General features: G+C 33.1%; 1 protein-coding gene across 1 annotated transcript; it reads right to left on the bottom strand.

Moving 5' to 3' along the window:
- Positions 1 to 2,477: 2,477 nt before the first annotated feature.
- On the bottom strand, positions 2,478 to 14,648 carry LOC148607905 (carbonic anhydrase-like). Its single transcript, XM_088543570.1, has 9 exons — positions 14,573 to 14,648; positions 9,469 to 9,498; positions 8,528 to 8,698; positions 8,215 to 8,360; positions 7,413 to 7,505; positions 6,005 to 6,071; positions 5,444 to 5,601; positions 3,283 to 3,861; positions 2,478 to 2,594 (listed from the first exon to the last, which is right to left on the bottom strand). Exons 1-9 carry the CDS (start codon positions 14,646 to 14,648, stop codon positions 2,478 to 2,480), a joined length of 1,437 nt encoding a protein of 478 aa, XP_088399696.1.
- Between the last annotated feature and the right edge of the window lie 1,585 nt (positions 14,649 to 16,233).

Genomic DNA, 16,233 nt, shown 5'->3' with positions numbered 1-16,233 from the left:
AGTGCACAATAAGCAAAGGTTTAATAACCTTAGACCTGGAGTGGGCTTTTTAGTATTTGGTTTTCAGTTCATTCAGATTTCTGTGATTTTTCATGTGATGAGCTTCAAATGCACTATTTTGGCATAAAACCTGTGTTAAAAGCTTACAAAACCCCAAATTTAGGGTTTATAAGTACATATGGGCTGTGATTTTGTATGTTTTAAGTGGAAATTTTCATCTAAAAGATGATTATAGCAAAACAGTGAAATGCATATCTGTACTTAGGTATAAGGAAAGTTCTCCACTAATGAAGAGGAGATAGCCTAGTATGAGAATGCCTCTAAAATTGTTATCAATTGTCCAATTATGATAAATTTGGTATCATTTTACTCGTAAGAAGGTAAGCTTTCAAGAAATAACTAGAAGATTACAAAATTTAATATTGCATTTTGCTTAAGCCAGCACTCCACAGTTTAGTTTAGTTTCGCACTTTTGGCTAGGGATGAAAAATGACATGAATGGAAACCGGTAGTTGCTATAGTGATTAAAAATGAAGAATCTATTGTTGATAAAACATTTTCTGAAAAAAGGGGACTTTTAAAAGTATTTTGCAATGTTTTATATATATTCAATGTTGAAGGGGCTTTTTTTCAATGACAATTGACTTCATTGTGAAAGTGAAAGTAAGTCAATTTTTTACCATGCTAAATTTAATAAGTGGATTACAAAGTGAAATAGCTCAAAATCTAACCGGCGATGCCCATATGAGGAAGGGGTTTTTGAAGGGAAAAGTTTGAACAGTTTCAGGGATTGAAATAAAAATTTCAGATATTTTGCGGGAAATTTGATATTTTTAAACCTGATTTTATGAACTTTTTTGCAAATTTTCGCATATTTTTGCATGGTTTCTATGGTAACCCTATATGCTGTGGGTAATTTTTTTCCAGAAAATTTTTACTGCATCCTAAAGGCCTTGGCTTGAGCTATTTCTAGATATATAGATTTACAGATGCTTGACAATTTTTTAAAGTGATAAATGTTACAAAGCATCAGATTACAAGACCAAAATCAGGCAGTTCTACAATACTGTGGAGTGCTGGCCTAGTGGCAACAGGTTGATTGATTGTTGGGGTTTAACGTCCGAGCAGCACTATTTCAGCTATATTCAGACGGTCTGGCCACAGAAGGTAACAAACGATGAGGTTAGAAGAAAAGCTGACATGGAAAAGATAAGAAATGGCTCGGACATGCAGTACGGATGGATAACACAAGGCACGCAAAGACAGCCATCTCATGGACACGAGATGGTAAAAGAAAGAGAGGCAGACCAAAGGAAACCTGGAGAAGAACGATCGAAAAAGAAAGACAAGATCTAGGATTTCAGTCATGGACCAAGCAACCAGGGTGGCGAACGAAAGAAACAGACAGAGAGGACTTGTTAACTCTGCTCAAGGGGAGACGGAAGTAAGTCAAGTAAGTCAAAGTGTTTAAGCAATGTTTGCATACATTAATATTTAACAGATTGTATTGGTCAATATGAACTTAAACTCTTATACGTAAGTCTTAATAAACCTTTAAATATTTCTGGGACTAATAAAACAACAACATATCAGTAATATTTAATCCAGGATATTTGCACGATTTTTGTCGTCGGAAAACTTGTCATATGACTTTTTCTGATTTATGCATGTTATAAAGAGTTCTGGAAACCTAAAGTGTTATACTAAACCCATGTACATGTATACAGTTAAATAATTCACATTACACAGACGTGTCAGCTACCACTTGTATATTGTCACCGTGCTATCACACCTTGGACCAGCACGCCAGTCATATCCTAGCTGTATATTTCGATTAACTACCGACTAAATCAAATTATTAAATTGATGACCAAGCTTATACACAAATAAACTTGTACAATTTTAAGAAGTTTTGAAATGAAACAAATACGAAAAATTATATAAAAGAAAAAAGAAAAGATTTTTATGTTCTCACAATTTCTTGTTATATCCTTTAATAGTTTTAACATATTTACATGTAATATATTAATTATTATGTATCCAACAGATCTGATCAATTAAGGCGCTATGATATAAATTTCCTTTTGGGTTTGCAGATATTATAAAATCGTAAAAAGAGGAATTTTCATAATTTCATATTTTCATTTATATCACTCGTCATTGTCATTTTTTCTTATAAAATTATATATACATGTATATATATAATAAGTCTAAGCTTTATCCCACCCTGGAATCGGTGCAAGCAAGGTTGCGAATTTGCGATGCAAATTTGATCGTTCCCTTAATGGGATTCGGGCCTTCTTCAGTGCAAGGCTTAAACTATGTAATTATATATTTGAATTTTGCCGCAACGAGGAATAAAAAGTGACAAAAATACAAAAATCAAACGCATGTGACTTTTATGCGAGTCCAAAGCTAGATCTATATCATTATAAATCACTTTATCAGTTCTTTATTCCCACAAATGGTTTGTTCTTCTATCTTTGATTTTGAACTCTCTGCACCTGGTTATTTGCTAGCAATCGCCCTCTTGTGATACCTCGAGAAGAAGGGCTCCACCGGATAAGTTTGTCCCCATATAGAAGAAGGAGAGGCTACAATTATAAAGCAAATAATTCGATAGTTTCTTACAAATATCTGACACCATGCAACTAATCTTTCTCTTGACTCATCTTGCAGTTTAAGTTATGCGTTACGTATACTGGATTCCATTATGGTATCTTGTCTATGCATATTTTGTCCAGTATATGTACAAGTACTCTATCTAAATATTTGCATTCAATTCACTACTTTCAAGTTATCTACTATGTATACGCTTACAACATGATACTTAGTTGAATGATAACACCCTAAATGTCAATAGTGTTTTACACGTGTCGCAGAATTCCATTATTGTTGCTAGATTATTACCGGATTGTACTCACGTACAATCTGGTGGGTGCCACTGGCGGAGCAGGACATGCTAACGTACTGGGGCACCTGGCGTGCTTCAGATTTTCGTGTGACGTCTTGTTTCCCTTATCTTCAGTTTTATGTGTAATTATCTTTGATCGGTTCGCTACATTGTGTATGTAGATCGCCTCTGTTACATGTGAGAACGTTTAGGCCACGTTTGTTTTGGATTTTGACATATTTGAACAATCCCATGTACTGTTGACGCTTTTTTTTGCCGATATTCATTGGAGATATAAACAAATGGCTATTTTATTTTTATACCACACCTAAATTTGTCCTACCTTTGAATTTAACAGTTTTATTTTCTGTTTATTAAAGAAATCTTACCTTATTTTCTGATGCTGCTATCCTCGTTCTCTGTGAATTATCAGTTCTTTGAATGACTGCCTGATCACCATTGTTAATACCGTTCACTTCAGTTTTTATTTGTTGACCAAGTCTTTGCATTAGTTTATTAAAATTTTGCAAATTTCTAGTATTTGGAGACCTCGCCCTTGAAGATCTCGCAGTAGTACGTCTTTGTTGGTTTGCGGTTCGTACATTATTATTTGGGATTCGACGAAACTGTGCTGCATTTATAATATTGTTTGAAGATGGTCTACGGTGAAGACGTGCCCTTGCAAGATTTCGGGTGTTTGCATTTGTTACAAGCCGTCGGGAAGTTTGAGGCATTTGTCTTTGTAGGATTTGACGTTCGTTCGGTTGCAGAAGTCTGATTCTACGTCGTGTTGATGTCACAGTCCTTGTAATTGTCCTTGGTTGATTGGCGGCAGTTCTCGGGTAAATACCATTGATGTTATTGGTGTATACTTTGCGTCCATGCAGCGCTTGTAACGGTCGGAAATTATCTTTAATATCTTGGTGCTGGTTGATATAACGGTTTCCAAGAACACGGAAAGCGTCTATCTAGCAAAAAAGACACAACATAAATGAGAAAAAACCGACGATTTTTAAAAATAAAATCTTTCTGAATTTTTAGCTCATTTGGGCGTAGGCCATGAGAGCTATTGACATCACTTGGCGTCCGTCTTCGTCGTCCTCGTTAACAATTTCTTCAAACATTTCCTCCTCAAAAACTACTGAATGGATTTGGATGAAACTTAAGATAATTGTTTTTAAGAGTATCCTGAACAAAATGACTGTTTGGATATTTGATCGGTTAAAAACATGACCGTTGTTACTAAAAAATAAAACATAGTGGTCAGAAAGCGGTAGATTTAACAAACTTTTGACACGAGTACAAGTATTAAGCATCATGAGATCTATCTGTGGTCAAATTTGGGTGAAAATATGTCAACCCATGTTGGAGTTAATGCCCTTTTTGCAAGATGTTTACTATTTTTGATGTTATCAATTTCAAAAATATTTTTCTCGGAAACTACTAAATGGATTTGAATGAAACCTAAGAATTCAATGAAAGTTGGTATTTTTATTTTCAGTATAACCTGAATAAAATGACCGTTTGGATTTTGAATTGGTGAAAAAAGATGGCCGCTATTACTAAAATAGAACATAGGGGGTCAGACAGTAGTTTTTTTTGCATATAACTCCAAAATTATAAGGCCTACAAAAGTCTCTAAAGATCAAAGTTGTCAGACGACTCCGTGAAATAGTTATTGTCCTTGAAATGCAAAAAAATACGCTTCTTGCAATTTTCAGCCAATATCTTGAAAACTATGATAGATAGAATGAAACTTTCAATTGAAGAAATGATCTTTATGACAAGTCCTACCAATGTCTTTTGGATTCAAAATTGTCGGACAACTCCTTGTTAGAGTTATTGCCCTTACAATGCAACTTTCAACAGGTGAGCGATTCAGGCTCCTGGGAGCCTCGTGTTAGACATCAACAAGAATTCATTAAGGTTACAAGAATATATTATTTACTGCAGTGTAACAAAAAGTAATGATTAAATTAAACATAAAAAAATCAGCTCTTTAAGCGTGCTTGAAAGTTACCCTGAGAAACCATAGAATATACCGATGAGGTCGAAAATCGCGTGTGAAAAGCGGAACTATGTCTAAAATTGTCAACGGCTCCATTGAAGTTCGTACAAGAAATTAAAAGTTGTCATTCTAGTTATGCGAGCATACGGCAACACAGAATAAAAAATCTTTCAATGAAAAGATAAAACATTTGATTTTCCCGTTTGATATCTTGGTAACTAAAAATTTTAATATTAATAGTAATATACCTTTTTTTCCTGTACTTTTATTTCTGACATGAATTAAAGGTATACAGTAGATGTACCAAACACTCTTCATCGAAATAAGGTTTAGAATGATTAATTAGAGATAACATTGGCAAAATGTTTCAATGCAATTCAAGCAATGCCTTTCTTCAATGTCTTAGCTAATATTGTATAGCATTTTCTAGACTCTTGCTTTTTTTCCCAATTTATTTTTGTGTATACTACATGTTTCTCACACGAATTTGTACTAAAATGTTTATATACAAATGCTATTGGTTAAACATCTTTGTTTTATACCTGTGACTTTGATATAATGATCGGATACCTGAACACAGTCCACATCACACTCTCGTGGCAAGGGGGCGTGGTCAAACTGCCATAGTAACGATAATATATACCCACATTTTGTGGAAACATCGCACCCAATTCAAAGTTCTCTATCGTCACATTTTGGTCTTCAATGTAGAAATACTAAATTAGATGTATTCATAAAACACACGCATTTACAGTTAAATGTATATTGTTATTGTCTTGCCTCCAACACCGTATATCCATCGAATTACATGTACGTCTTGATTTTGGGACAAGCTCTAGTTACTCTTTTTTTAGGCCGTACTAAAACTACATGAAAATTAACTTGAAAAAAGGGCAACACTAAATTTATATATGTATGTACATGCTGTGTTGGTCTGGAACAACATTATCGATCTCGGCCTTTGTCGGCGGTTCCATATCATTCATGATCAGTGCAATAAACGTTTTAATAGAAAATGCCGAGTGGAACCATGAAGCTGACACTGTTTTCTTGTGAAATTATGATACAATATGTTATTTCATATTTTACATACCACAACATACCTTCTCTGATTATCGTGGCAAAATTATGGCACACATCTTCAAACACTCTATTTTCATCATTGCCGATCTTTGGAAATATAAACAAAATTATTAAATACACATATTTAACTTACGACGATGTACAAATAACTCATGTATGTAATAACAGTCTCATGTATGTAATCGTATAACCACTGATGTTCATAAACTTGATAGTTCATGTTAGAAAAAGCTTCAATTTGACACCATATGATTCATTCCTCAACGTCCATGTGCTAGGTACTGTTTAAACTGAATTATTTTTCAAATTGAAGAAAGGCTTATATAATGAGCACTTTTGCCAGAGTACAGTTTATGTTGATAAGTTTTATTGTACGATTTTGCGTTGTGTTGAACACTTGTGATTGGATAAAACCATTCGTCCAAACAACAGACGCAGAAATATGCAAATTTTTTTTAAATGAAGAAATATCCATCCGCCATTGAGGAATGACCACAATATGCGTTTCTTAAAGACTGATGACACTTTTTAATAACTAATTATCGTGGTATTTGGTTACACGAATTACTTATTTACATTATAAGTTATAAGCTTCCAGGGACCGTCTGTGGTTATTTATACAGTTAGTATATTCTGTAGGACGGTGAGTCGTTAGCTGAGCCCCGCCAACAGATCTACTTACTGTCTAAATCATCATAGACGGTTACGGAAGGTTATAACATTTTTGTATGATTTTGATTATCTATATAATGGGAAAATAAATTAATCTTTGTATCGAACCATATTTCTTCGAAGTTTTCTGGAAATCATTGTGTGGTTACTACGTAAATCTATTTTTGTCTTGGCGTCCAGATCAAATGTACACACTGGCTAATGGCGTGATTGAACTGTCTTTGTGGCGACATTCAAGTCAAACTGATTGAAAGTGCTATATTAGTCTCAATGTTATTCTCATTGGTGGATGGATTTTTCTTTTATGGTCATTTGCATATTATTCATTCAAATATTATCATCAGTGGCGGATAGATTTTCTTTGTATCCTCCTCAATTTCATAGTGCCGCCTCGGTTATTTGGACGAATGGTTTTATCCAATCAAAATCGTACAATATTAGTTTTACATTGGCCTTTTCGACTTCTGTGTATTTATTCTTCTTGTCTATGCTTGGTCTCCTACTTTTAATATTGCTAGCTTTAATTGTGATTATTCACGATTTCACCTGGGTATACCTTCCATAATTAGGTGATTTTGATGCAAACTAGAACAGCATATCGGGAAGAGCTTTGACCTATAAATCAAAGAATTTCTAGAAACTTTTGACTATTTAAAACTACCCTCAAACATCAATATATTAAGCTTTATTTCTGTTTTTATAGCATGAAAATCCGAAAACAAAGGAGAAAAGACAACACAGAAAAAAAAACCAAACCTCGATGAGAAAAGACAACACAGAAATGCCACCTGTAGAATTAGCGGCGTCGTGAAAATTGGAATATCTGGTATTGTACGATACAATGTGCATCTGAAATAAACATGAAGAACTGTCATCAAACATGTAGAAGATAAAATAAATATACATTTCGCACTCATAACATACTATGACCTAAAGTTTTAATTGTTCTTATTCTGAAATTTCTTAATTTGTTTCGTGTGTTTCATTCTATTTATTACTACAATGTAAATGCGATATAACCTAAATATCTTACCGTTTAATCTGTGTTAAACTTTGATAATGATGTATCAGAGACAGACCATTTTCTTCTCGAGAGTAGGTGGGCGATGGAATTTTACGATGAATTACAAAAATTATTTTAGCAGCAGCTGGGTTAAGAAAATTTATTTGAAAATCTACATTGTTAAGTAATGGGAGAAATATTGAATCATGAATAATTTTCTGTCCATGGCTTAATAAAAACAATTGTTTGCCTAAATTTGATTTTTTTTTCAAAATAATCCCAATCCCCTTTCCCCCAGTATAAAAATGGTCTGTGAATAATTGATGAAATATTGGCGATCATGAAATTGCCGTAGCGGAAAGGCAATCCTTATAAAAGTTAATACTATATAAACGAAAAAAACTATACACAGGATGACTCTAATACGAAAAGAGATTGCACATTTTGTTGGTTCTCGTACACATTTACCATTGCACGGCACAGTAAACAACTGGTTTTCTTGAGTAACAGATCAGATAAATACATGTATAATAAAGTGTATATCAATCCTCATACCTCCATCGGATATTGTCTCCCATTCAGGTCATGTTCACTACCTCTCTTGTCCGCTGTCCCCCAATGAAAGTGAAATTGTTTGATTTTGTACCTCCCCGGTAAACTTCCTCCATGTAAAAAATGATCTCCATGCACATCTATCTCAACTGAAAAAAAAAGATACATGTATGAACTTTTATATGCAGTTTGATAAAATATCTGCGGTCCAGTATCTTTTTATGATTATTTAATAGTATTCATCATGTTCTTAAACAATTTATTAAACTATTAGAGTGTAAAATATATTTGACGAAGCACATAAGGCTATACGTACCAGTCTTTCCATGATTCTGAATGGTCATTACACATTGTCTGAGTGACCTCAGCTCTCTTAGGTCAAACAGCTGTAAATTAGGTTCATACTCTACTGAGGCTGTGTGTATGTTAATAGGCGACTGTCTCTTCCCTCCACATTCTGGATAGGCTCTAGGCCAGCTTTGCGGGGCTAAGATTAAAGTAGTCACATAGAACATACGTAAAACATTTACATGTGCATATATACAAAAATTGTCATGTTCAACACTAAATATAAATAAGATGTATATAGCTAGTTGTAAGAGGGAGATACAGCAGCAGTTTTTCCATCAACAAAATTATTGTCACTCCGACGCGAAGCCGAGGTTTACAATGTATTTTCAAGGGGTAACAAATTCTCTTTTGTACGTTTTTTTTTATCATTTGTCTTTTTGCTGTATTTACTTCATTGAAATTGTCTTGTTTTTAAATTCGATATGGGCAAACATTTCGTAAATTGTACGTCTGCTGTTTTGATCGTAGTTATTCCTGTTATTTAAATGGATGATGTTCCTTCAACAACGTAAAACTGATTCGAACAGAACTGGTACTTTTGCTGCCAGAAATAGTGGACGAGTCTTCACGAGACTGTAATTGATAAGTTAACTATTACCCTCTGATATTACCCTCGTACTGTACCAATCAAAATACAGCAAATTGACATGAATTATAATGAAATGTCACATTTGTGTCATAATATTAATTTTCGTGTACGATTGTATTGTCTAGCGTACATGCATGTTCAGTTTAAAGTCTTAGAGAATCTCAGAAAATTATGAGTATCATTTCAGTTTTAAAAAAGTAAGATTCTAGAAAATTAATCCTCATAATATTGCTTGATTTCGTTTGGAAATCAGTTTGGTTTTGAGAAACTGCCTTGTATAAAAAAAATGAATATACGCATTCTGAATATTTACTTACGCAGTCCATCTGAATAGCCCCATACATTTCCTGGAATTTAAAACAAAATCTTGTGTAACAGAACAAGGACGACGTGCATTTTATTAAGAACTTAATATTGCGCAAACCCTCTTGATATTCACGTGAACCAAATCTTCAATACGGTGATTTTCCATAAAAGTCCATCTTAATTTCATTTGGCGGATAATTATACATGATATACATGCATAATACGGGCTTCATTGAAACTTCATAAACATGTCTATCAAATCTAATCATTAAACTTCCTTTTTTTTCAGAATTTTAAAATCGTTCATATGAACTCATTGCAACCTTCATTACACAAAAGCCCTGGCTCGATAATAACCAGTTAGTGGGCAGACGAAGTTTCTAAATCAAACAAAAGACACCCAATCTATTCAAAAAGACAAAAAGCACCGAATCCTTCATTTGAAATTTATATGTTTTTTTTCGGTTTCCGAATGTGTTGATAATTATCCCGGTTCCAATGAAAGTGCACTAGCTGTCTCAAATGTTAAGTTCATTTAAACTGATTTTGCAAAGGATTTCCAGGATTGCTTGATTTTCTCATCAGGTAGTTTTTTTGTTTTGGGTTTGTTTTGTTTGTTTTTTTTTTTTTTTCAGTTTAGTCACCTCCTCCTGTGTTAGGGTAAAGGAAGTCAATGAAATGCGTTAAATGGTAGTGTGGACAGATGTGTGTGTACTGGGATGTGTGTTCCTTATAAATTATTACACTGAAAGGCAATTTAAATCCTAATTTTCACACGATCCAATTTTCGTCGTTTCACAATTTCCTGCGTTACCGTGTATAGAGGGGATTTTTTTTGTACTTGGTGATGAGTAGACCCAATAGTGTATTAGTCACGTGACAAGTACGGTTTGCCATTGTCTTGCCATCTCTTCACTAGTTTACACGTTGAATAAATTCATTTTACAAGTACAACATGTGGCTGTTGTCATTTTTTTTAAATGCAAGGAATGTAACTAATATCTGAATATATTATTTTTCAACTTGTATAAAGAACTTTTGTTCGATTTACGCAAAGTTATGCGTACATGTAAATCGAACCGGTTTTAGATCTGTATACAGTCAAGATAAAATACAACGTCCGCATTCTTTTATAAAAATAAAAATAATATATTCTGTTGAATGAATTGTGATGTGTTTCCATTTATACTCCTAATTTGTTTTCTGACTGATGAAATCAGTTATTGTTCCTTTTTTCCTCGTATTGAATTTATTCATTAAAAGAACCAAAATGGATCATTTCCCTTTTTTGGAAAAGAGTTCGTGCTCATAATGCTATTTTTTTTTCTTTTCCTTTTTTAAGATCTCTTACGTCTAGACTGTTAAAGTCAAAAATTAAAAGAAATCCCAGTACTTATGCGGAATGGTACAAATTTAACAATACGTATTCACTGGAAATTGGAGACAATACGTATTTACCGGAAATCGCGTTAAAGTTATTCCGTAGATATGCTGATTATTTAGGCTTATAGAGCTTTCGCCTCATGGGTTCAACTTTTATAAACCCTTTTCCCCGCTCCATCGAGATTGATTCCTTATTTTAGTTGATACAATAATCACTTTTCTGAACGATGAACAAGTACGCATTTGATTGACATTATTTTCTCATATTAAATCAGTTTTACATTTTTATTACCGTAGTTTATGTTCATTATGATAAAGTCATTCACATGTCTTGTCCATCCACAGGTGATATTTAATACACATTCAAGAAATAAGAAGGCCAAGCAAAAGAAAATGAAACAAAAAACGAAACAGAATAGTCATTTTCTCAACCATAAGTTAACACTTCGGTCCAGGCATTTTAAAATCTACAATCCGCTTTTTGTTTTAATACATGAATGTCTTAGATTGTGATAGCAATGTTGCTTTGCTAGTTAAAAATAACCTCAGTCATCCCATCCCTCTGCCGAAAAACAAAACAAATGTTAAAAGGTTGTTTAGGCAATGACTTAAATTGAAATTAATTTTACACTTAAAAATGCATTTTTATTGAAGAAATAAATCACAGAAACTCCATTTTATCATTGTTTTTTTTTACCACGGGCTGGCCTATCAAGTCGCACTGTTCTACTCCGAGTGATTCTAATAGGACTAGTTTCTTTAATATACGCAGCCTATGAGTTACACGGAATGTTGGTCATGTGTTCAAAAATCACTATTTTACTATGGTTGTTGACTAAAAATCTTTGAATCACGTCAAATTAGAATTTCTTATCATTTTACAATTTCTGGAAGTTTAAATTTACAATGTGCATGGTATATTGGCTTGTAATTGCAAATGGTTTCAGACAATCATTAAACATGGCTTTAAAAAGATTGCTTGAAGTTTGATTGAATACGCCCAGAAACTTGTTCTGATATAAGACACTTTCACACACTTATGGTTATAGCATAAACAACAACTGACATCAGACTTTTTATGTCTTTCTAGGTCAGTCATCATGCCCTGGCAGAAATATAAGTAAATTAACTTATCTCTGACGACGACATATCCGTATAGATCTTTTTCACATTCCCGACTTTGACTTCGTTTTTCTTTTAAATTAGAACGAAGGGAAGTAACTCTTCAACCCCGACAGACAGGTTTACTGTCCGATTGGAGCAATGAACACCAGTAGACATATTTGACTTATTGTAGCTGTGGTAAATACTTGGATACTTTTAAGTAAATTACCTACTTACCAAAGTATAAATAGGTTAAGTTTCAAAGAAAATTAACTGTTCTTCTTCATGAGACCGCCAACCAGTTGTCATGTGTATGTGGGTTACGTCCTTTGAAAAACTTGCTAAAATCGCTTGCTTTCCGTAAATATGAAAACGAGTCCTTTAACCATTTTGAAGTTCATTAAAAAGGTATTTTAGTGTAGGCGATAGATTCGATTTAATTGATATACTGTTTTTAATTATTTTATTTATTTATTAATCATATTAATCAGATTCATATTCATCTTTATTAAGGTTTTATATATAGTACAATTGCACAGTAATTTTTAAGGCGTTCTTTGGCATTTGTATCCTTTTCGCAATGTATTCTTCTTTAATAACAGATACTAACATTCGGTGAGCTTCTTACAAAATTACCATGAAGAGGCTATCGATGGAATCCAGGGAGTGGATGGCCAACTTTTGTATCTTAAAATTCTTTACCCATAAGATATCACTAACTCGTGTTTTCTTAACATAATGATCGAATGCATGTTTGTAAGTTACTGAAATAATAAGATGACAACAAAAAAGGCACTTGAAACTTTAAAATAACAGGAAACCCTCACATTTGTTTATAATTATAAGTTGGTGTTTTGGGGAAATTTGGAAAAAATTACTCTGAGTACACTTTGATACTTGAAGAAAACATCACTGTTCTCTTTGACACAATAATGGGTTTAACATTACATTGGAGAAAACTGATGGGATAAAGTCTGTACCAACAATATAATAGGATCTGCCTGGTCTTAAAATGGACAGTCTCTTACAAGTTATCGATTCTACAACACAAGTCCATTAATGAAAACAAAAGAAATAGATTTATGGCCTAATTCAAATCTAATACAAAAAGTTAGATAGCTTACACGCATATTCTTCATGATTATATCGTAAATAAACATGTTTTACCAAGTTTTTATTTTTTTTCAATTATATCATAGTGTTCTGTGGTGTGTATAGCCTTATATTTAAAGTAAAACTTCATGTTATCGCTTAGTTTTATGAATAGCAGTATTTGGTCCTCGTCTAGCTGCCATGGACACACAATAGAAGAACCTCTAACCAATACAATAGAAGAACCTCTAACCAGTAATAGAAGAACCTCTAACCAGTAATAGAAGAACCTCTAACCAGTACAATAGAAGAACCTCTAACCAGTACAATAGAAGAACCTCTAACCAGTAATAGAAGAACCTCTAACCAGTAATAGAAGAACCTCTAACCAGTACAATAGAAGAACCTCTAACCAGTACAATAGAAGAACCTCTAACCAGTACTAGAAGAACCTCTAACCAGTAATAGAAGAACCTCTAACCAGTAATAGAAGAACCTCTAACCAGTACAATAGAAGAACCTCTAACCAGTACAATAGAAGAACCTCTAACCAGTAATAGAAGAACCTCTAACCAGTAATAGAAGAACCTCTAACCAGTACAATAGAAGAACCTCTAACCAGTAATAGAAGAACCTCTAACCAGTAATAGAAGAACCTCTAACCAGTACAAGACGATCAATAACGCTTATTATGTCAGTGATCGAAACAACTTATCTTGTTTCATTCATAATAATTATTGTTCGTTGAGTCGGTTAATACATGATTAGTTAGTTTTGATTTTAAGTTCTAGAAATACTGTAAAGATTCAAAATTTTGACAGTTTAGAAGAAAAAAAGCTCTATGAACCCACATGTGCAATGAATGAACATGTTTATTGAATCCTAACTTAACTCCTGCCTCGAGTTTTAAGAAGGTTCCGATAAATTCTAGGAATGACGCTCTAAACTTACCTTGAATTAATGTTACGTTAATCATGTTCATACTAAAATTGTCAACTTTCGTGTGACATTATAAACTGCTTCGTTCTTAAGAAATTGGGGACAATAAGATATGTAAAAAAAATCCAATGAAAGCAACGAATGAAGATATGTGTATATTAAGATAAAGTACGAACACACATGAACAAAATGTTAAAAACCCTCAAAAACCCACAAAAGATATAAATATACAATTTTTAATGGGGTTTAAGATTCGGATTCCGGAAAGGTACTCTATATATTTTGTTTATTTGGATGGTATCAGATTGCACGTTGTGTCCTTACAGCTATCCTGCCATGGCAGCATTTAATATATATTTTTCTATGATTAATACAAATGGCAGTAAAAGGAAAAACATTGTCTGATACTGGAAACTGCTCCTTTAATACGTAGTTGGCGAGCTTGAATAAAACCCATACTGTATCCGGACCCAAAATCGGTTTAATTAATACATACACTGCATATACCATTCAAATAACGTTACTAAAAACGGAACCAAATAAGAAAATACTTTATAATGCTTAATGTCATAAAAAAACAACAAATATTCCACTTACCAACATTTCCATAAACTTGGAGGGAATTAAGATATACTGAGAGGAAGAAAATAACACAATTGTAAAGTATATCCATGACTGACCCCCGCAATGCTGATCACCGAAGTATAAATGGTGACAATAAGACAGCATAGTAGATTACTTTATTAGTATATGTGTTATTAGGACGAACAAAGGTAATTTTTTGTTGGCTACCTTTGTAGACAGGTTGCCTTAAGGATAGTTCGGAGCACGATGTATAGCTACATGCGAGTAAGTTTTTTCAGTGTCAAAATACGGATTTTGATTAAGGACTGGTACGTGTGAAATATCAAGCACTATCGTTTATTTAGTGCCAAAATTCTGAAGAACCCTGTCTATGATAAGAGCACTGTCATACCTTCAACTCTGCACATAATTCGACCTGAACAACATACTCTTATACTACATGTATAATGCACATGTTTCATACATTTGTGGAGAATTTACACGGACACATATCGGAAAATGTAAGAAAAAGGAGACTAAGTCCGAATAACACAAACTCTATCATTTGGGGATATTTGAACTGCTGTGAATTATGACAGAATTACACGTTCATTTAAATCAATTACACAGATTTCAGTGCAGACGCAAAAAAAAAAATGCCAAACCAATGTAACAGGACTTTTCTGGTTACAATCTGTATTGTTTACAAGCTAGAATAGCAGCGGTCAAAGACACAGAAACAAATCATGATTCTGTCTTAATTTCAGTTTTATCGCATTTCGATTATTCAAAAATTACTTTTTTTTTAAGAATTAACTACTTTTTTGCAATTGTACATGTTCTATCTTAGTAGCATTATCTAAAACGAGTGACAGGTGCTTGCCCTAATTTTTATCCAATAACTACTAAAATATCAGACACCTGAACTGATTATGTTAGTAAATGACAATGTTCTTCATAATAAATTTGTCATTTAATTCGTTTTTCAATCATTAAGTAACAAAGAGGGTTAGAGTGATACATCAATTTACAGTCAAATATGTTCCAACGGATTTTATAGCTTCGAACGAACGTCATGGCATAATAGAAAACAAGCTAACGTAAAAACCGATTTTTCTTATTATTACATGAAACATGGAACATGTCGTATGTCATAAAATGGTTATAACGGAGCTTGTTTTTATACTGACATCATACTTGATTATTAAAAATAATTTAATGCTTTAATAATGAGGTTGTTTTGTAATAGTATGTGTAGTATTTAAAAGATATGCTTTAACATTTTGATTGTTGTCAATCCTTTAATGGATAACTTTCTGTCGCTTTTAAATATATTTATCCAATGTACACAGGAGATGATATTATATTGATATGTAGATCATTTTATGAATTTATAAAAATCTATATATCTAACAGATACATGCAATCGTATAACTTTGTTACAACCTAAAGTTTCAAACGTTCGTGAAGTAGTACAGTTCACCGCTGTTTACGCATGTACATGTAGCAGACTTAAGATATACAAATGTATTAAAAAATCGAACACCTAGGGTTATATACACAGATTCTGTCTCAACCCGTGGGTGAAATAAGGTATAAGTAGAAGTTATTCAGTTTTTATTGAGAAATAATTATCAAGCTATTGGTTACTTATTTATGTAGGGAGCTGTAATGATTTATAATGCTTCTTGTGT

The sequence above is a fragment of the Perna viridis genome, chromosome 9 (genome assembly GCF_037379345.1).
Source record: "Perna viridis isolate PV_CMFRI_1.1 ecotype Kerala chromosome 9, ASM3737934v1, whole genome shotgun sequence".
NCBI lineage: Eukaryota > Metazoa > Mollusca > Bivalvia > Mytilida > Mytilidae > Perna > Perna viridis.
The sequence above is the reverse complement of the archived record's forward strand: the minus strand, read 5'-3'. Positions and strand labels throughout refer to the sequence as shown.

Bases quoted from the DNA above. Each gene is read 5' to 3' on its own strand.
- LOC148607905 (XM_088543570.1), bottom strand. From the start codon at position 14,648: ATGGATATACTTTACAATTGTGTTATTTTCTTCCTCTCAGTATATCTT. The intron at 6,072-7,412 runs GTTTGGTTTTTT...ATATTTCCAAAG, and splicing joins TGTTGTCTTTTCTCATCGAG to ATCGGCAATGATGAAAATAG. The intron at 3,862-5,443 runs GTATAAAACAAA...CTTTTTTGCTAG, and splicing joins TCATTATATCAAAGTCACAG to ATAGACGCTTTCCGTGTTCT.